The following is an 18,806-nucleotide window of genomic DNA, read 5'->3' as shown; positions in this document are numbered from 1 at the left end:
CCGACAAAGAGGTCGAGCAAGATTGGAGAAGGGTAAGGCAAAAACGAGAGACCTTGAAGAAGTCAAAAGTTATGGATGCGGTGATGCCAGCACGCGTTTCTCCTGGATTTGATTCAAAGGGCCGGACGGATACTGCAGCCGCACGGGGCACGTTGGAGAACAGGGGGGCGGGGCACTGGCTGTTAGGCCGATCGAGTACCTAGGGGTTCATTCACGCCTATTTTTTGCCAGTGCTTCACCGCATGAGGTACATTCATCCCTACGACGGCCTTCCAGCCTCAGTTCCTGGGCACTCCTGGCCACCTTCGTAACGATTAGGGGCTCTCTACCTGGACGATCCCGCGAACCAATGAGGGGCCGACCCGTCCGCAACTTTGGCCTTGTCCTGGCTTGTTCGATCTGGGGGTGAGGCCAAGCGAGACCGACAAATCCTCTCGATTTTGAGTCGACACTGTGTTATGCTGACCGATTCAAGTTCAAGAGGATTCGAACGACTGCCTTTATCAATTTGGGGGATCCGCAACACAAAAACAAAGAAGCGTTTTGGGGTCTGTGGGAGCTGACGTACAAAAAAGCACTTTGCCGCAGGCCCCCTTATTAATTGGCATTGGCGATCAAACACCTCCGAAATCTAAATCGCACTGTCTGATACAGCTTCACATCTGATATAGTTACAGTGTAGAGGAGCTCAAGCATAAATTCAGGTGAGTAAACCGGGTCTCTGCAGAACTAGTAGCAAAGTACTGTTAAGATAGTTTATATGGAACGAACATTGGTTAAGCAGCATAAAGAACACTGCAGCGGGTGTTACACGACCTAAGAATCGCATTGTTGATATTGACCAGTCATTATATGTGAACCAATCTAGTGCACCAACAGCTAACTGGACCCATTAAGGGGATGCAAGAAACAAATGGGCTCGAGTTTAGTCTAAGAACAGGTCTCTGACGAATGTGTATCCGTATTGCCTTCCATACTACGCTGTATCTACAGACAATTTCTCTAAACCCGAAACCAGTGCTCTTCCAGTCAAGTAACAAGGCTACAAGGTAACAGGGCCCAAAGCTTGAAACACGCCACTAACACTGATTTGCAAGATTCCTCCTACAGAAAGGAGATGCCAATTCTAAAATACTGGGGAACGGTTGAACCCTAGCACGCCAAGTAGACGATTAATCGATCCCCACCACAACCCCCAAAACATATTACCAGCCTCGGGTCTAATACATCAAAGGAGAGTCGGTTTCCAGGGCTCGAGAACTGGTTAACCGAGTACCAGCCTCCCAGATACAGCATCCGTGCCTGTACCTGGCTCGGCGAATTGTTCTCGCTAGGTACCACAACCTCTAGTCCGAGCCACCATCAATCGACTCCTGAGCAGCATTCCAGTCACTTGTGCCTATGCAAGATGCGGCTCATACATCCCCAACATTTGAGACAAGCCATGATTCGACGTCAAGGCAGTGTCCAGCTTACGCCAGCCACCAAACAGTGACCCTATCAATGCTTATCTTGCTCCCCGTGGGCGGGCCGAGAGACCGCAGCTTGATCTGTACTTCAAGAAGCCAACAAAGTGATATGGGTCGTCCGGGACCCTCCACCAATTTGCACCGGATTGGTCCCATTCCGGTATTCTAACTCAACTTGTGTTGAAGCTCAATTGTTTCTGTCCGTTGAATTCATCCATGCCATAATACTCCATACAGTGTTACCGACTAACTCAACCAGTAATTATTCAAATCACCAACCGCAAATTCCAGCCCCCTTTTGATCCTCGCTCAGGCATGGGTTTGTATACCTGACGATTCCATCTCTTCGCAGAACCTCCTCCAACCTCGATCGTCAAGGCCGTGCCATTGGATTGCGAACTGCATATATTTTCGTTCAATAGAGTGCAATGCATCAATGCGTAAAGTTTCTGGGGATTAGGGCCCGATAAAAAAACACGAACGGGCCGCCCCCTTTATTTCCTGTTCCTCCGTAGTCATGTTCTGTGCGTTGTTGGTCGCATCGCGTTTTTCTTCACCAGCTCAAGGGTAAGGGTTGAGCTTCATGGCCAACAAATGGCCCATGCATTGTCACTTAGTACAAGATACGGGTCATGACGCGAGCTATGTAAACTGTCAGTATTACAATACTGGATATGTGTATGTTGATTCGACTTACCGCTAAGACCTTCAAGGCTGTCGTAGATATCCTTGATTTGCTCATACTTGATGTTGCTGATATCAGCCATCAGGTAGGCGTTGTCACCTCTACTGTCGGAAATCTGCTTGTCGACGTTGTGATCTCCCAGAATTTCGTTGACCTTTCGGAGCACACCGGGGACGTTTCGGTGAATGAAGATGACCTGGTGCGAAAGTTAGTATGCTTATTTGACTCGTTTTCGATTTATTAAACTTACACGAGCGGTGTCGGGTTCGTCCGAAGTCAGCGAACGCAGCTGGACCTCGGGGATGTTGACGCTGCCCAGAGTGATACCCTGGTTGATGTAACGCACCAAAGCCTCGCTGACTATGTGGGTGTTAGTGGTGAATTACATATGACGTCTCGTATTTTAACTTACCCTCGATACCGATAGCACGCTGGGCCTCCTCGGTGCTACCACCGATGTGGGGAGTCAGAATAAGGTTCTTCAAGCTTCGGAGGTCCTCGCCCCAGACATTGAGGTCGTTGGTGAAGTAGTCACCGTTGGCGGCGGGCTCGGAGGGGAACACATCAAGAGCAGCACCAGCGACCTTGCCGGAGCGGCTGGCCTTGATGAGAGCGGCAATGTCGACGACGCTACCACGGCTGGCGTTGATAAGGTAAGAACCAGTCTTCATCTGCTCGAACTCAGCAGTGGAGATCATGTTGCGAGTCTCGGGGAGATCGGGGACGTGGAGGGTGACAAAGTCGGCCTCGCCCAGAAGCTTCTCAAGAGTAGGGACCTGGCTGGCGGTACCAAGAGCCATCAGGGTAACGACATCGTAGTAGATGACGTTCATACCCATAGCCTCAGCGAGGACAGACAGCTGAGAACCAATGTGACCGTAGCCGACAATTCCCAAAGTCTTGCCTCGAATCTCCCAGCACTTGGAGCTGACCTTGTTCCAGGTACCACGGTGCATCTCGTTGGATCGGTCGCCGAGTTGACGGGCAAGGGTGATGATCTCGGCAATGACAAGCTCAGCGACACTGCGCGAGTTGGCGAAGGGGGAGTTGAAGACGGCGATACCATTCTTGGCGGCAAACTCGAGGTCGACCTGGTTGGTACCAATACAGAAGCAGCCGATGACGAGGAGGTTTGTGGCCTCACGGAGGACCTTCTCGGTGAGCTTTGTCTTGGATCGGATACCAATGACTTGGACGTCGCTGTTGGCAATAACTTGTCAGCATATGTGGTGGGGTATGTAGCTCATGAACGAGGGGCACCGTTTCGTAGAGAAAAAAAGTCGAACGATGGCGGGGTATTTCGCAAACATACCGAATCTTCTCAATGAGCTGGTCCTCAGGAAGAGAGGTCTTGAGAGCCTCGACCTGGTAGCCCTGGGCCTTCAGAATTTCTTGTCCAGTGACATTGACATTCTCGAGAAGTAGAATCTTGATGTCCTTGGTGTTGAAGGGCTTGAGGTTCTTGGGCGCGCCACGGTTAGGGAGGGCAGCACTGAGGCTGGGGGGGGACTGGAAAGAGGCGAGCGGTGAAGTGGCAGCGTTTTGGTCCCAGCTGTGAGAGACCTCACGGTGAGAGCCAGTAGCGAGGCCACCGGCGATGTTTTGAGGAGCAGGCGCCATGATGAAATGTGGTGATGTTCGGTCGGTGTGGTGTTGGAGTAAGGTGGAGGGGTCGTAAACAGCGGGGTGGTCGATGCAATTGGAGAGCTTATAAGTCCTTTAAAGATGAATGGACGATACGATAAAGAATATGATGCTATCTATCCAAAGATAGGCGATTATAGTATGTTCAATGGTGGTTGGTGTGTAAAAATACGGGAAATAGGCTTGAGAGTTTTGGAGGGGGAGTCAAATGGTTTTATGATGCGATCAAAATCTACAAAGAGCCTACTACCAAAGTTACTTAAGCTATGATGAGACGACTCCATGGTCCACAACGCATCCATCGAAAGCTGACACTCCGCGACGAGCCGAATCCAGCGCAAGAAGCTGCATACTCACGCTCAATAGAGGCCTCTGCCGACTTCCGGGACCTGAGTCATCCATATAGTCGATGCCATTGCCGCCGAATCAGAGGGCATCTACAGGTTAATATGGAATCAGGGTACCCTTGCGGCTTCGTCATGTTTGGTGAAGCTGCCTTGCCATACCATCTTTTTAGCCAAAGAGTAAAACTTTTACGTACCGTAGTCCGCTCTCGGCCGTCAATAGCATGGATCTCAATCATTCGAGCATTAGAAACAGCAACCCGGCGAATTAATCACAGCAAAGCCCGCATATAACCAGTAATCAAGCTCGGCGTCTTGGACGACCTTGCCGCTAACAAAACTATTCCAGCCCTGAAAAGGGACCACTTTAAAAAAAAAGTTGCGACAATGGTTGTTTACTCATTTGGCCCTTGACCGAGACCGGCAATGCCACCATGCCGTCACACAATGGCGTCAATTTCTGTGTACCGGCGGCCGGTTGCTGGGTTTTTGTGTTATACCGTTTCTAGCAGTCCCGCTGGCGGCGTCGCTCAAATCAATATGCGGCATGGTCGGAGCATATGCAGTTCGGCAGCGGGATGCAGCGGAGCTGAGCGGCGGTTGGATGGACTCTACTTTGAACCTGGACATTGCAGGTCTGTTGCATCTTGTTGTTGAGACTATTGGCTTTGTGTACATGAGACATGTTCTCTCAGCACGTACTTGGGCAATATTATTTCATAATTCAGTTTTCTGATTTAATGCAAAGGACAGGATATGTTAGTAGTTGCTCAACTTTGAATCCAATTGTGGATATATCCGAATAATCTTACCCTATACACGTTGTCTTCAATTAAACCAATTATCAAAAGATTCAATCGGTATTCTAATGTGGCTATATCGGGTTGCCTATTACATATGTCACTGACGTACTGAAACATCCCCGGATTCTGTCTGTACACACTGACGACGTGGCGGTGACTTGACACATGTCTTGCATGTTATTTTGGCTGTAGATTTCTCATTTCACCGCATTTCGCGGCTTGTAACCAACGACATCCTTCACATATGCCACGAGTTTAAAATACACACAACACACAACCAATCTACGTCTTCCAATGGTAATTAACATCGTTCAAGTATCGTGGCAACGGTGACAATTGCATTACGACAGAATTTCATTCTCTATATTATATGCACCTTGAATCCCCTTGCACCCTTGTAAGAAATTATCCGTCAGTCACTACCTTACATCCATGCCAGGAATCAAATCAACGTAGTTGTAGCAGAAAACAGCAAAGACAACGAACCCCAAAAACGAAGTTAGAGAAAAAGGCTGCAAAAAAAGGAGGGCAACATAATATCGCGGGCCGACTTCTTCCCTCTGGCTGTGTCTATCAATAAAGGTTTCCAGTCCCAGAGCTTGCTGCAAAACCAAAGATCTGGTCTGTGCAAACGATGCCTATCAAATGACGATGCTACCTTTGTGTTTTGAAAAACGGCACCGGCTGATTCGCCGACCTGCTTCGACCGCTTCCCGTTTCTGTAGCCTTTTTCTTCCCGTCGTTCACCGCCTCTCCTTTTTTTCCGAGGAAGGCTGGTGGCTCAGATAAAATCCTCAAACCCGATAAAAGCCAATCATGTCATGAGAGTGTAAATATGCGTTGCGTCGCGCTCTATCGCTTCGCTCAGCTCTGTTTGCACTCGGCAGCTTCCTGCTTAGGCTTGCCGGACTCATCCTGTGAACTAGTGTTAGTTTCGTTCTCAATTCCAATTGGAGAGGGATGCATACATCGTCGTCAGACTCCTCCTCGTCATCGTTCTCCTCGCTCAAGTCATCCTCATCCTCATCGTCGTCATCGTCAAAGTCGGCACCGTCGAGCTCATCGTCAGAGATCTCCTCGAAAGCGAGAGCCTCGCCAGTGAACCAGTCGATGGCACGGGGAATGAGCTTCTCCTTGATGTCCTCACCGAGCTGGTAGTCGAGCTCGAGACGCTCCTCGATGTCGGACTCGGCGTCCTCGTCATCGTCATCGGTAGGAGCCTTGGGTGGTGAGAAGAAGTTGAAGAAAGACTCAGTAGGAACGGTCTTCTTGACAATTCGGGTTTGCTTAGTGTCTGAATCCTAAGTTAGTCATCGGGTCACAGAGAAACAAAGAGAAAACATCTTCAAGTCATCACGTACTCTTGTTTCGCTGCTTCTTGCTCTCGACACGGACGGTCAAGTCCTTACCAGGAGACCAGTCAATCTTGTCACCCTCGGCGTGGTCGTAGATGAAGTCACCACCGTAGCCGCTCTCGTTCTGGTAGTAGTATGTCTTGGTGATGGTGGTGTTGCTGAAGAAGTCGTTGGGAGCGAACTCGAAGATGAGGCGGAAACCGGGCTTGTCAAGGTACTCCATGCGGATGTCAGTGAGGTGCTTAAGAGCAGCCTCATCACGGTCAGTGATCATCTCGGCGAGAGAGATCTGGTTCTTCATGGCAGAAAGCCAGAACTCGGGGATACCGGAAACATTGTCGGGAACATCGGACTTTGTCTCAGACTTGGTGGCGGCATCATCATCATCGACCTCCTCATCGTCCTCCTCGCCGGCCTTGATCTCGTCCTCAGTAGGCTCGGACTTTCCGTTGATGATGGCGGAACGCTTCTCGTAGAGAGGAGAGAACTTGGCGAAGTACTTCTTCTCAAGCTGGAGAACCTCTTCTTGGAACTCGGCCTCGAGCTTGGAGTGGTCCTTCTGGATACCCTTGAGACCAGCGACACGTCGGCGGACAGGGGCGGGAAGGGACTCGATGTAGCCCGAAGATTGGCCCACGAGAGAGCCGAGGCGACCCTGAATCATCTGGATAAGCTTGGGGTTTTGGGCGAAAACAGAGGCCGCGGCAGCACGGTCCAGATCCTCTACAGCGGGGTTAGAGCGTGGTTCCAAGGGTAATGGATTGATTCATGACCGGTTCTTTATAAAAAAGAACCAAATCGAAGTACATACCCTCCTTGATGCTAGCGACACCGGGCTGCTGAGCGTGAGAAGAAATAGGAGCGGCGGTTGCGGGAGTGTTCTGAGGCGTACTGATCGAAGGTGGGGTAGTTAGCATCGTGGATCGTGAAGCGGCGGGCATTGCAATCAAAGATCAAGATGTCGAAAGGTGAAGAAATGACTTACGGAGCCACGGCGTCCTGAGCACGCTTTCCACGGATGGGCTCGGCCATATTGTCTGATATGAAAAGAATGCGTAGAGGCGCTTGGAATAAACGTCTTGGGGGGGAGAAAGAGGTGAGGTTGAGAAGAGAGGGATGAAAGGAAGTTTAGAAAGCAGCAGTGGCCGTTGACGTTTGCTAAATTCTGGTGGGGGGCGATAAGTTGAAAAAAATTCGGGCACTGGGCCTGGGCTTGTAACCACCTTAGCAGCCAGAGCAGCAGCAACAACAACACTCGCTCGTTCGCTCGCTCTGACTTTTGAACTTGTTGGGCCGCCCACCAAGCACCAAGCTCAACTGGTCGATCGCCTAAAAAAACCCTAGACTGTGTGAGAGGATCCTCTGATGCCTTAGTAGCTTGGAGTGTGGAGGCGCTGTGGGAGAGCGGAGAAGTGAGACAACAGAAAGGGAGTGGAGGAACCAGCCACAGAAGCACAGTGCATCTCCGAGTGAGTTTACACACAACCACACAAGTGGATGGGAGAGATCTATTGACTTTGTGTGTGTGTTTCTAGGCTGCTGCATCGAAAGATTGGACTGACCTACTGACCAGACAAAAAGAGACACAAAACTACTGAGCTGGTTTATACCTTTACATTGCATGGTCTATTTTTGACACCCCGAAACTCAAAGGTCAAACTTCCCGATATCCCCCCCAGTCTAGTATGTGCATTTGTGGCACTGCCATGCGTGATTCTCTCCGAGTAGCCCATTCGCAGTGCACAGAAGCACTCGCCACACTCTAGATGGATTCCAGAACACAACACTGCTGGACCCCCCCTTGTCATGCATATTCCTCGTCGGGCCATGCCATGCCATGCCCCATTGTATAGCAGGCCCAGCCAAACCAAGATACTGACTGTACACTGTAGCCCCTAGAGTCTTTGGATTGTTAGCCCTTTCACTTCAGTCGTCAAGGTTCTGGAATGATGGCGCCTCTTGGTAATCAGGAACAAAAAACCAAGTCTTTGATTGCTGCACGTCTTTGTTTTGTTGACTGGAGACACCCGACCTTGCCCGAGGAGAAACTCGGGACTGATACAGTAGCTGGGTGCCTAAAAGATTGGCTCATAATCTCGGGGAACTGCGTTACATTGAAAGAGCATGAATCAAGCGAGGTTAAACCCATAAATCTGTACTATGCAGCTACTACTGATGATTTGCGTGTTGTTGCGTGAGGTAGCAGTCCAGCATTGTATGTATACTCTGTACCCAGCCAACAGCCATGGGCAAGGTCATTGATCCAACACCCGAGACTTGACACAACAGGCAGGGCCCTCTCGGCTCGGATGGAAGGGTTGAAGATAAAGCATATCCAACAACTCAACTCAACTCAACTCATCGTATCTTACTCGATGTGATGAAATGCGGCTCGCACGCACTGTGATGGGACCCTGCACGATTGGCTGCAGCTTCATGGTTGACCGATACCAACAAAGTCAAGGGATGCGTCACGAATCGCGCCCTTGTATCGTCCGAGTGGGCAGGTTATGCAGCTCCTTATTCGCCCCAGCAGCTTTGTCTGTTGACAGCAAAAGATAAATAAATAAAAATTGTGGTTGGCAACCCCATAGTCCACTCCAGTCCCCCATCTAACTAAGAGGTAGTATCCGTAGTAAACGGGACTGACTTGTTGACCGACCAGCAAGGACATCTAATAGGAGCTTCTGATCATGAAGTAATTTAGTGCACCCCATTAGACATGCTAATGGAATGACAGCTCTCCAAACTCCATTTTCCATAAACTATAGCAAAGTTCACTAACAATATCATACCACGCCTTGTCTCTTATCCTCGAGTCAAAGTCAAGTGGCTCTTATCACAGCCTTGCCTTGGTACCTGATTAGATAGGCAGGTACAGGCCAATGACCGCTGCCGGGACTAGCTCGGTATACCGGTATGGATTCCGTCTCCAGCCTTGGCCAGGGCAAGAGTGCTCAGCCAACGACGTAATCGGGGCGCGACTTACAACTTGCATGCAAAATTCTATCCAAACTTTGAGAGTTTTTGTGTATCATGCCAAACATCTTTTCCTGAATTAATCGATGGATGAAGACGGTCGTCGAAGCCCGGATACGGGCCAGGATCACGGCCATCATGACCGCCGTGGTCATCGCGGATCCAATTCTAATCCCAATGGCAATGGCAATGCGCGCCGTTCGCTCTATCGCATGAGCTCTAACCAGAGCAGATCGAGCATTTTTGAAGATGTGGAAATGGCGCACGAAGAGGTAATAATGAACCATGTGCTTGGATAGATGCGCATTGCACCCGACAGTCAATGCTAACTATCATTCTCAATCAGCTTTTCTCTGGACCTGTCGCCGAAAGTCTTCCCACCAGTGTATCAGCGTTCTCTCACCGACGACCTCGCGCCGATTCGACCGCCAGCTTTACATACTTTGATGACGAGAACCAAGGTTTCCCAGATGATGACGATGACGATGCCGAGAGTGTTGCCGTACAAAGCATTGCTGGCGACTACATCCGAAGAAGCGTCTCGGATATTGGAGACTTGGAGTTTGGGGTGGACGATACCGAAGAATTCGACGAGTCCCCGGAACGCGACTACCGCATCTCTGAAGACGATTATGTTCTGCGCCGACACTCCTCAGTATACTCTCGTCATTCGGTGAATGCACATCTTCTACGACGGGATAGTACGGCTACTCATGGTAGTTTCCGCCGCCATGGACGCACCAGTCAAAAGGTTTACCTGGCCAACGAGGATCTCACAATCGTCATCGCAGGTTTTAAAACCAGCAAAATCGGATCCGCGATATACACCTCGCTGTGTATCCTTACTTGCGGTCTCGCCTACCTTCTATTCCGATGGCTGCCTCGGTGGTATGTTGGCCTTTTGGGACAAGCAACACCTCTACGGGAGTGCGAATGGGTTGTCATTGAAAACCAGTGGGGAGAGCTCATCACCATGTCTGTTCGCTCTGAGCTTTATGGTAGACCGCTATCATCAATCTTTGGCTTGCCTGAAAAACTCTACTCCGATGCACTAGATGAGGACGTTGACCCGATTGTTGACGACCTTCGCACTCTGGACTATCGCTACATTCGACTATGCTTTCATCCGCTCAAGGACAAGTTTATGCTCTTCAGTGGTTGGAAGGATCCCAACTGGACCGATGTAGGACTTACACGTGTTGGACTGGACACCGATGAGAAGGGCGTTCGTGAAGTTGTCTTTGGCAGCAACCTCATTGATATCGAGCAAAAGTCAACCGGACAGCTCTTGGTGGACGAGGTTCTCCACCCTTTCTACGTTTTTCAGATTGCCAGTCTGTTCCTCTGGTCAATGGACAGCTACTACTATTATGCAGTGGCTATTTTCCTCATGTCTGTTGGCAGTATTGCTGCTACGCTTATCGAAACCCGGTCTACTATGAAGCGATTGCGCGAGATCTCACGATTCGAATGCGATGTACGAGTACTTCGAAACGGCTTCTGGCGTTTCATCAGCTCAAGTGATCTGGTTCCTGGAGATGTTTACGAACTCAGCGACCCCAGTTTGACTCAATTGCCTAGCGATAGTCTTTTACTCACTGGTGACTGCATCGTGAACGAAAGCATGCTCACAGGCGAGTCGGTTCCTGTTTCGAAGTTGCCAGCAACGGATGAAACTCTGCGCACAATGGACTTGGCTGCGTCATCTGTAACCCCTGAGACCGCCCGGCATTTCCTGTTCTGTGGTACCAAAATCATCCGCGCCCGAAGGCCCCAGGAGGACCAAGGGGACGATGCCGTTGCGCTCGCCCTTGTTGTCCGGACTGGTTTTAATACCACAAAAGGTTCTCTGGTACGATCAATGCTGTTCCCCAAGCCATCTGGGTTCAAGTTTTACCGCGATTCGTTCCGTTACATCAGTGTCATGGCCATCGTTGCTGCTATTGGTTTCCTCGCTTCGTTGGTAAATTTCGTCAGACTCGGCCTTGCATGGCACCTCATCATTGTCCGAGCCCTCGATCTCATCACCATTGTCGTGCCTCCCGCTTTGCCTGCCACACTGACCATCGGAACCAACTTTGCTCTGAACCGTTTGAAGAAGAAGCAGATCTTCTGTATTAGCCCACAGCGAGTCAATGTTGGTGGAAAGATTGACATCATGTGTTTCGACAAGACAGGAACTTTGACGGAAGAAGGATTAGACGTTCTTGGTGTCCGTGTTGTTGACCGTGACTCCAACAAGTTCGGCGAGATTGTTACCGAACCCCAGATGTTGTTGGCCGAAGCTACACGACAGAACGCACAGGATACCTACCGGGCCGCCCTGCACACTATGGCCACTTGCCACTCTCTTCGATCTGTTGACGATGAGCTGGTTGGTGACCCGCTGGACCTCAAGATGTTCGAGTTCACTCGCTGGACATATGAAGAGGGAAAGCAAAACACTTCTGAGGAAGACGAAGAACAAGGCGGTCTGGCGCCGTCTATTGCGCGACCCCCTACTGTAAGAAATGTTGGCGATGCCTAATTTAAGAACAAAACTGACACTCCGATAGGGTACCATTGAGCTTGGTGTACAGAAAACCTTTGAGTTTGTTTCCAATCTTCGACGCGCTAGTGTAATTGTTCGTCCTTTCAACCAAAAGAGTGGCGATATCTTTGTCAAGGGAGCCCCTGAGGCAATGAAGGAAATCTGTCGCCCCGAAAGCTGTAAGTGTCTGCCAAAGAATGTCTTGAAATCCGACTAATTCGGCTTTTCCAGTCCCTGAGGATTATGATGAGTTATTGTCCTGGTATACTCATAAGGGTTATCGTGTCATTGGTGTTGCTAGCCGTCATCTCAAGAAGCTTAGCTGGGTCAAGGCTCAGAAGATGACCCGAGCTGAAGTTGAGAGTGATCTCGATTTTGTTGGTTTCATCGTTTTTGAAAACAAGCTCAAGCCCACGACTGCAGCTGTTTTGGAAGAACTCTTGGCTTCTAACATCGGCGCAGTCATGGTGACGGGTGACAATATCTTGACAGCCATTAGTGTCGCACGAGAATGTGGTCTTATGGATCGAAAGGCACATTGCTTCGTCCCGCGATTCATTGAGGGTATGTGACTATCCATTTTGCTTATAGAGGAATGTACTGACTGAGAAAAGGCGATTTCCGCGATGCGGAAGCCAGGATTGAATGGGAGAGTATTGACAACAGCTTGTATCATCTCAACGAAAGGACTTTGCTAGTAAGTTCTCTTTGTCTCACCATAAGTTTGATTAGATCATGACTAACACCCACTAGCCTTTACCACCACCTCCAGAGGCCGATGCTTCGCTGCCATTTGATATTGCTAACCTGCGTAACTACACCCTGGCTGTTAGTGGTGATGTTTTCCGATGGATGGTTGATTATGGTTCGCCACAAGCACTTCAACGGGTCAGTATTTACACGTCCACTGTTTATGCCAGTCGCTAACTAATATCTAGATGCTCATCAATGGAAAAGTGTTTGCCAGAATGTCTCCTGACGAGAAGCATGAGTTGGTCGAGAAGCTGCAGAGCATTGACTACACATGTGGTTTCTGTGGTGATGGTGCAAATGATTGTGGTGCCTTAAAGGCCGCAGACGTCGGAATTTCCCTGTCTGAAGCAGAGGCCTCTGTAGCGGCTCCCTTCACTTCTCGGGTATTCGATATTCGTTGCGTATTGGAAGTTATCAAGTAAGTTGGTACAAGTTTAAAACCTTGACTGAACTAACCATTTATTAGGGAGGGTCGTGCTGCTTTGACAACAAGTTTCAGTTGCTTCAAGTACATGAGTCTGTACTCGGCAATCCAGTTCACATCGGTCACGTTTCTTTATGCCCGAGCGTCTAACCTGGGAGACTTCCAGTTCCTTTTTATTGACCTTGCTCTCATTCTCCCCATTGCCATCTTCATGGGTTGGGCTGGGCCAGCGCCTAGACTCTGCCGCAAGCGCCCGACCGCAGATTTGGTGTCGCGCAAGGTCCTTACGCCTCTCTTGGGATTCATGCTCATCTGCATTGGTTTCCAGGCTGTGACTTATATCACTGTCAAGGAGCAGTCTTGGTACATCCCTCCAGTGGTGCACAAAGACGAGCCTAGCATCGAAAACTCGCAAAACACCGCTCTCTTCCTGTTCTCTTGCTTCGAATACATCTTGTCAGGTATCATCCTGAACGCAGGACGCCCGTTCCGACAAAAAACCACGCAGAACTGTAAGTTGCCAACTTCATCCGGATTGATTAGCGAAACTGACATTCTTATAGGGCCCTTCGCGGCGACAATCTTCATCGCGCTCTTGATCACTGTTTACATGATTTTGACACCTGCGAAGTGGGTTACAGATCTAATGCAGTTGACAGAGATGAGCTGGGACTATGAGGTATTCTTAGTTGCGTTGGGTGCTGCCTATTTCATTGTTGCTTGGGCATTTGAGCACTTCCTTGCCTTGAAGCTGGCTCGGCTTATTGGGTCAATCCAGCAATCAGTGACAGGGAAGGGCAAGAAGCGTAAGGAGTACAAGGTGATCGCGGAGGCATCTCGGATCTAGAATTTGAACAATGTATGTTGCATAGCCATGAGAGTGAGCTAAGGCTTGCTCACGGACACATCAAAGGGGTTGGGATTACTAGAATAGAATGGTCATAACCGCCAGGTTGCATGAGCTTTTTCGAAACAGATTAAAAGCATGATGAGAGTTGGATAATACGTCGACGCATAAGATTGAACTAGAAATACTTTTCTCTTGCACCCTTGTCAAACTAGTGAAATCATAGTCGTACGTGTCACTCATATCTGGGTCTTATGAATAAAGTCAAAAGCCAGAGATTTTCAGAGTACGTTTAAGCAGCGTTCCTTCTCATGTCGCAATCTGTCTTGAGGTTTTTGCTACTATTGTAAGCTTTTCCGCTTCATAATACTAGCAAGCTGTAAAGAAGAGTCCAGTTAAGACACGGTCTTTAGGACATAGTTCAAATACACGAGCATCGATCGCATAGGGGGTACTATCCCCGGTGTCACACAACGAGCGTTATCGAGGCGTGGCGATGAATAACCGAGATATCAATATCCGATCGTACCCAGAAAACATGAAGGTCACAATAGTACCCGCAATTGGAGATTTTGTATCAATTCTAGAGCCTCTTTTGCTCTATATACACCGCATCTAATCCACGTATCCTTTGATTTCGGCGACTGATGCCTTCCCTGTTGTAACTATTGCGGAAAAAAAGAAGTAATCGTTGATGGTATTCGTTCAGTGGTCCCAAGGGTGCTTGAGGCCGAGGAGAACGGCACCTGGAGGATGTTAGCCACTGCGACTCGGATAACCAATTTTTGGCATGACGGCTTGTATATGACATACCATCCTTCTTCGCCCGGTACATGAGCTACATCATAACCCGTTAGCAATTCGTTCATGTTGATCATAAGTTTCGCTTTGATGTCCCAAATCCAAGCTCAAGCTTGTCGTCCGTGAGGGTGACTCACGAAGAACCACATGCCAGCGCCTAGAGCTGTCGCGGTGAATCGGTAGATACGGGGGACGTGAGCCACGGGGGGCTTGGGAGGGCCGTTAAAGCTGTGGTGACCGTGACCAGCCATGATGAAGTTGTTGGAAATGTCGCTCGGTAGTTCGGACTGCGGACGGTAGCGGTGTTAGCAAATATTGAACGTCGGATTGAGATTTATGTCGGCGGCAGAGCGAGATTGACGTACGGAGAGACCGAATTGAGAGCCGTGGACGAGGCGACGAGAGTGGTGATGATACGGCAATCGTCAGTCTTGATGGAGTCGTGAACCGAGCCAATTCGACGACTGATTTGCTTAGGTAAGGGTAGCTTGTGATTGGATGAGCCCGCTATATCGTTGATCAGCTTTGGTGCATGGATATGCTTATAGAGCATTTAGTGTTATAAAGAAGCCTTGTGTGCATCATCGGTGGGGTTCCGTTCCAGTTGGAGCTTAACCAGACCCCGACACAGCCCAGACCTGACCAGATCTTAGTTAAGATACCACCTGGCATTCATTCACCAAGAGTTTGGAAACAACATACCTAGACTAAGCTGACTTCTTGTTATTTTACCCGTAATATCCTTTGACTAATTGCCTTCATACTGTTGAAAAAGGCTCTGCTTTTTGGGTATTATATCAGCACTTGCGGTTGCCTCGTATTTAGCTCCTGTCAACCAGCTCCCCACATTCGGCAAGCGATGCTCCTCTGAGCTACCTACTCTCCAGACATCACGAATATCATTCAGAAACCTACATTTTGGTGGATAGTAACTACGTGAACGCTCAAGGGAACGAGTAGGTTCGCCATGGCGACCCCAAAGTTCAGCTCCAAGTCGCCTACTATTCGACGCATACGTAAGTGTCACGACTCCGTTTCATCTGGATGCGATCCATTCTGTAATGAACCATTGCTAATCAACCCTTCAGTTCGTGAAGCAGCTGAAATATCCAACTCACCATCCGCCGATTACACAGCCGAGCCTCTCGAATCCGACCTCTTCGAATGGCACTTTACGCTCCGCGGGCCCCCCAACTCGGTCTACAGTAACGGCATCTACCATGGTCGAATAGTTCTACCTCCTACCTACCCCCTTCGACCTCCTTCTTTCCGATTCATGACGCCAAGTGGTCGTTTCGAGGCCAACCGTGAGATTTGTTTGAGTATCAGTGGTCATCATGAGGAGACGTGGCAACCTGCGTGGGGAGTTCGGACAGCTCTGGTAGCGTATGTTTGACCCTTGGATTGTCACTGATGTGTCGCAAAGGCTAATTTATGTGGATAGCCTTCGAAGTTTCATGGAAACAGACGCTCGCGGTCAACTGGGCGGTCTTGAGACAACCGACGCTGTGCGGCAACAGCTTGCTAACGAGTCATCGACATTCAAGTGCCCAGCTTGCGGTAAGACAAACAGTGAAATCATCCAGGAATGTGAAGAGCGTGCAAAGGAGGCATCATCCAGCGCCCAAGAAGTTGAAGTGCCCAAAGAGCTGAACATGGGATGGCGAGATGAAATGGGAGCCAAGAAAGAGGGCGAAAACAAAACCGAACAGACAAATGATGATGCTGAGACAGCTCAGCTTGCAGAAGGGTTTGTCCAAACTGTACCGGATGCTGGTCCTGCTGGTGACAACACTCCGGCCCCTCAACCGCAGATCGACAACCGGAACCCCACTCCAACCCGAACAATCCCCCTCCCGGCCCCGGCCCCGGCGGCCCAAGCACAAGTCCATGCGCCGATGGCAGTACAGGGCCAACAAGCACGAAGGGCGTCTGACGATGGTGTACCTTTGTGGCTAGACCGGGCCATTGTTGTGTTGGTTGTGCTTCTAGTGGCGCTTGTGCTCAAGATCATCTTTGCTGTATGAGCATCCTCGGCGTAGTCATTGAGCGTTTGCGTTTGCGTTCGGATTGGCGTATGGTGTACTTTTATCAGATTTCAGTAATTTAGGGAGCGAATTAGATATCCAGTTGAATTGAGTATCCTATCCTGCATGAAATCAATAACTGATGCTTGTAAGTGTTGGCCCAAACCAGTGATAGGACTGTATTCAGCAACACTTAAGATACATATGTTTGCAGTTGTCCTTAGTCAGACCCAAAGTCGTACAAAGTAACTTCAAATTGGCATCGGATTGATTGCATGTGTGAATGGTACGACAAATGCCTGCATAACCCATTTGATTGTACTATCGTGTGTCACAGTGGCCAATATTCAATGACGAGAACGCTCATTATAAAGCACTCAGCACTATTGAAAGAGGGTAAAGTATCTACCGTCTAACTATTCTTCCTACTTCTATCATTACCTTGACTGTCTGGTGAGTCGAATAAAATTAGGGACTGAAGGAAAACCGGATGAAAATACTGATGATCTCTTAGGCTATACATACACTAAAGCTAATCTAATATTTCCATCAGTCACTAAATCAATACCGGTTTTATGCAGCCCACCTGACTGCTTATGAGATATAAGAGATGAAAGAGGGCCTGGACGGTTGAAGTGACGGAAATCGTCAGTGACAGTGTCTGACAGCTGGCAGCCAACTCTGCAAACGCACATGTGGTCACTGTACTACTGCACTTCAGATGAAATTTAAAACATACAAGTTTTTCTTCTCTTTCATACCTCATCCTTCTTCTTTTGTTTATCCTTCCAAATCGCCTCTCCTTATGGGAATATTTATATATAAATACACGAGAATATCTACTATCTGCGTCGGTCATGGAGACAAACGGTAAGACCCAACTGATCCGTGGCAAAGGTTGCGCGTACTAACAATATGATTTGTAGGTGTTCAGATATTCCTTCAAGAGAGTAAGGAAGGGACATATGTGCGGAAACGTTTGTGTCCGCAGAAGAGGCATCACGGCATCGTATACTAGGCCACCGAACAGACCCAGTCCATATGAGACAGGACGGCAAACTTCTCTGCCACTACTCCAAGACTCGGACCGCATCGATCCGCACAAACAGAACACACTGAACGATGCTTTGGACCATTCAAGATCTGCACACGCTGAAAAGGAAGACCCGATGGACTGCCCGATATCAGGGTATTGTATTACCATTTGCCGTGCAAACGGAAATCTCAAGAACCACGTCGAACACAACCGCCGTGTAAATGCTCACAAAGGCCCTCATTGTGGCTTGGTTCTGAGATCAGCCGGTAGTTTACTGCACCACATCAAAGTTATCCACGACGAGGCTGATCATCGCCATCCATATCCAGAACAAGACTGCGACAACAGCTACAACAACGCACAAGACCTCCAATATCATCTCATTTGAGCTCAAAAAGGTGTGAAGCACAAATGCCCGCGATGTACTCAAACATTTACGACACTCAGAGGCGTTGAGCAGCATGTGAAACGGATACATGAGGGCGAAAAGTTCCCATGCCCGTTCCAGGACTGCGACGTGCAGTGCTCGACTTGTTCGTCTCCTAGCAGATATATAAAGAGAAAGCACAAAAATGAGTTCTTGTTATGCCCAAAGGATAGTTGTGTTGAGGGCTTTAAGACCTTAGCTGCTATGAAGAAGCATGTCGAAACAGGCCACTCCAACCAGTTCCCATGCGCCGATGAAAAGTGCACCAAACTTTTCGAAACGCAACAGAAGGTCGATGACAAGAATCTCGACTGTAGATTCTGCGGGCAGAATTTCAGCGGAACTCATCTGGAGACTCCACGAAGAGTCACATACTCATGAATTCATGTGTCCAAGACTGTGGCGCAACCAGTGATTTAAAACTTAGGGCTTGATGCAAGAAGATCGCAGAGACCTGCTCTCCGACGAACAAGCTTTTTAGAGTATATAAATAAATAGCCTAAGAGCCTAGTCTAAATAAATAACCTGAGCGTCTTACCTATCTAAATAAGAAGCCCAAAGTCTATTCTAATATAAACTGATTTACAACTTTCTTCTCTTGTGCTTCCAACAACCAACGCTTCTGGATAATGCCCAGACTGGTCATCTTGTTTTCTGTCATATCATAAGCCTGCTACCAGAG

The 18,806-nt window shown here is 48.9% G+C and overlaps 6 protein-coding genes across 6 annotated transcripts; 3 read left to right on the top strand and 3 right to left on the bottom strand.

The window, feature by feature from the left end:
• Window positions 1-1,574: 1,574 nt before the first annotated feature.
• On the bottom strand, window positions 1,575-3,995 carry FGSG_07468 (D-3-phosphoglycerate dehydrogenase 2). Its single transcript, XM_011328939.1, has 5 exons — window positions 3,467-3,995; window positions 2,567-3,354; window positions 2,405-2,514; window positions 2,167-2,350; window positions 1,575-2,111 (listed from the first exon to the last, which is right to left on the bottom strand). Exons 1-5 carry the CDS (start codon window positions 3,772-3,774, stop codon window positions 2,083-2,085), a joined length of 1,419 nt encoding a protein of 472 aa, XP_011327241.1. The 5' UTR covers window positions 3,775-3,995; the 3' UTR covers window positions 1,575-2,082.
• A 1,050-nt stretch (window positions 3,996-5,045) lies between these two features.
• FGSG_07467 (uncharacterized protein) lies at window positions 5,046-7,554 on the bottom strand. Its single transcript, XM_011328938.1, has 5 exons — window positions 7,286-7,554; window positions 7,112-7,191; window positions 6,307-7,023; window positions 5,914-6,239; window positions 5,046-5,860 (listed from the first exon to the last, which is right to left on the bottom strand). The coding sequence occupies exons 1-5, from the start codon at window positions 7,330-7,332 to the stop codon at window positions 5,810-5,812; spliced, it is 1,221 nt and encodes a 406-aa protein (XP_011327240.1). The 5' UTR covers window positions 7,333-7,554; the 3' UTR covers window positions 5,046-5,809.
• Window positions 7,555-9,365: 1,811 nt separating this feature from the next.
• On the top strand, window positions 9,366-13,833 carry FGSG_07466 (uncharacterized protein; the record flags this gene model as incomplete). Its single annotated transcript, XM_011328937.1, has 9 exons — window positions 9,366-9,551; window positions 9,626-11,782; window positions 11,835-11,988; window positions 12,041-12,373; window positions 12,424-12,506; window positions 12,563-12,697; window positions 12,748-12,980; window positions 13,029-13,498; window positions 13,550-13,833. 9 exons carry the CDS (start codon window positions 9,366-9,368, stop codon window positions 13,831-13,833), a joined length of 4,035 nt encoding a protein of 1,344 aa, XP_011327239.1.
• A 497-nt stretch (window positions 13,834-14,330) lies between these two features.
• FGSG_07465 (uncharacterized protein) lies at window positions 14,331-15,046 on the bottom strand. The gene is made up of 4 exons (XM_011328936.1): window positions 15,000-15,046; window positions 14,772-14,921; window positions 14,647-14,671; window positions 14,331-14,579 (listed from the first exon to the last, which is right to left on the bottom strand). The coding sequence occupies exons 2-4, from the start codon at window positions 14,883-14,885 to the stop codon at window positions 14,539-14,541; spliced, it is 180 nt and encodes a 59-aa protein (XP_011327238.1). The 5' UTR covers window positions 14,886-14,921; window positions 15,000-15,046; the 3' UTR covers window positions 14,331-14,538.
• A 253-nt stretch (window positions 15,047-15,299) lies between these two features.
• On the top strand, window positions 15,300-16,774 carry FGSG_07464 (uncharacterized protein). The gene is made up of 3 exons (XM_011328935.1): window positions 15,300-15,650; window positions 15,723-16,020; window positions 16,079-16,774. The coding sequence occupies exons 1-3, from the start codon at window positions 15,602-15,604 to the stop codon at window positions 16,659-16,661; spliced, it is 930 nt and encodes a 309-aa protein (XP_011327237.1). The 5' UTR covers window positions 15,300-15,601; the 3' UTR covers window positions 16,662-16,774.
• Window positions 16,775-17,576: 802 nt separating this feature from the next.
• FGSG_07463 (uncharacterized protein) lies at window positions 17,577-18,505 on the top strand (the record flags this gene model as incomplete). The annotated part of the gene is made up of 4 exons (XM_011328934.1): window positions 17,577-17,583; window positions 17,742-17,914; window positions 17,988-18,095; window positions 18,293-18,505. 4 exons carry the CDS (start codon window positions 17,577-17,579, stop codon window positions 18,503-18,505), a joined length of 501 nt encoding a protein of 166 aa, XP_011327236.1.
• Between the last annotated feature and the right edge of the window lie 301 nt (window positions 18,506-18,806).

This window comes from Fusarium graminearum, chromosome 4 (assembly GCF_000240135.3).
Source record: "Fusarium graminearum PH-1 chromosome 4, whole genome shotgun sequence".
NCBI lineage: Eukaryota > Fungi > Ascomycota > Sordariomycetes > Hypocreales > Nectriaceae > Fusarium > Fusarium graminearum.
This window is presented reverse-complemented; position numbering and strand designations above follow the sequence as displayed.

What these genes read in the sequence shown, in the direction of transcription:
- FGSG_07464 (XM_011328935.1), top strand. Translation starts at nt 15,602, where the DNA reads ATGGCGACCCCAAAGTTCAGCTCCAAGTCGCCTACTATTCGACGCATA. An exon ending in GCCTACTATTCGACGCATAC is followed by an intron (nt 15,651 to 15,722) that starts GTAAGTGTCACG and finishes TCAACCCTTCAG; the next exon opens with TTCGTGAAGCAGCTGAAATA. An exon ending in GTTCGGACAGCTCTGGTAGC is followed by an intron (nt 16,021 to 16,078) that starts GTATGTTTGACC and finishes TTATGTGGATAG; the next exon opens with CCTTCGAAGTTTCATGGAAA.
- FGSG_07468 (XM_011328939.1), bottom strand. Translation starts at nt 3,774, where the DNA reads ATGGCGCCTGCTCCTCAAAACATCGCCGGTGGCCTCGCTACTGGCTCT. An exon ending in GCGTGCTATCGGTATCGAGG is followed by an intron (nt 2,515 to 2,566) that starts GTAAGTTAAAAT and finishes ACACCCACATAG; the next exon opens with TCAGCGAGGCTTTGGTGCGT. An exon ending in ACGAACCCGACACCGCTCGT is followed by an intron (nt 2,351 to 2,404) that starts GTAAGTTTAATA and finishes CTTTCGCACCAG; the next exon opens with GTCATCTTCATTCACCGAAA.
- FGSG_07465 (XM_011328936.1), bottom strand. Translation starts at nt 14,885, where the DNA reads ATGGCTGGTCACGGTCACCACAGCTTTAACGGCCCTCCCAAGCCCCCC. An exon ending in GCGCTGGCATGTGGTTCTTC is followed by an intron (nt 14,672 to 14,771) that starts GTGAGTCACCCT and finishes GTTATGATGTAG; the next exon opens with CTCATGTACCGGGCGAAGAA. An exon ending in GTACCGGGCGAAGAAGGATG is followed by an intron (nt 14,580 to 14,646) that starts GTATGTCATATA and finishes AACATCCTCCAG; the next exon opens with GTGCCGTTCTCCTCGGCCTC.
- FGSG_07467 (XM_011328938.1), bottom strand. Translation starts at nt 7,332, where the DNA reads ATGGCCGAGCCCATCCGTGGAAAGCGTGCTCAGGACGCCGTGGCTCC. An exon ending in TGTCGCTAGCATCAAGGAGG is followed by an intron (nt 7,024 to 7,111) that starts GTATGTACTTCG and finishes ACCCCGCTGTAG; the next exon opens with AGGATCTGGACCGTGCTGCC. An exon ending in AGGAGGAGTCTGACGACGAT is followed by an intron (nt 5,861 to 5,913) that starts GTATGCATCCCT and finishes ACTAGTTCACAG; the next exon opens with GATGAGTCCGGCAAGCCTAA.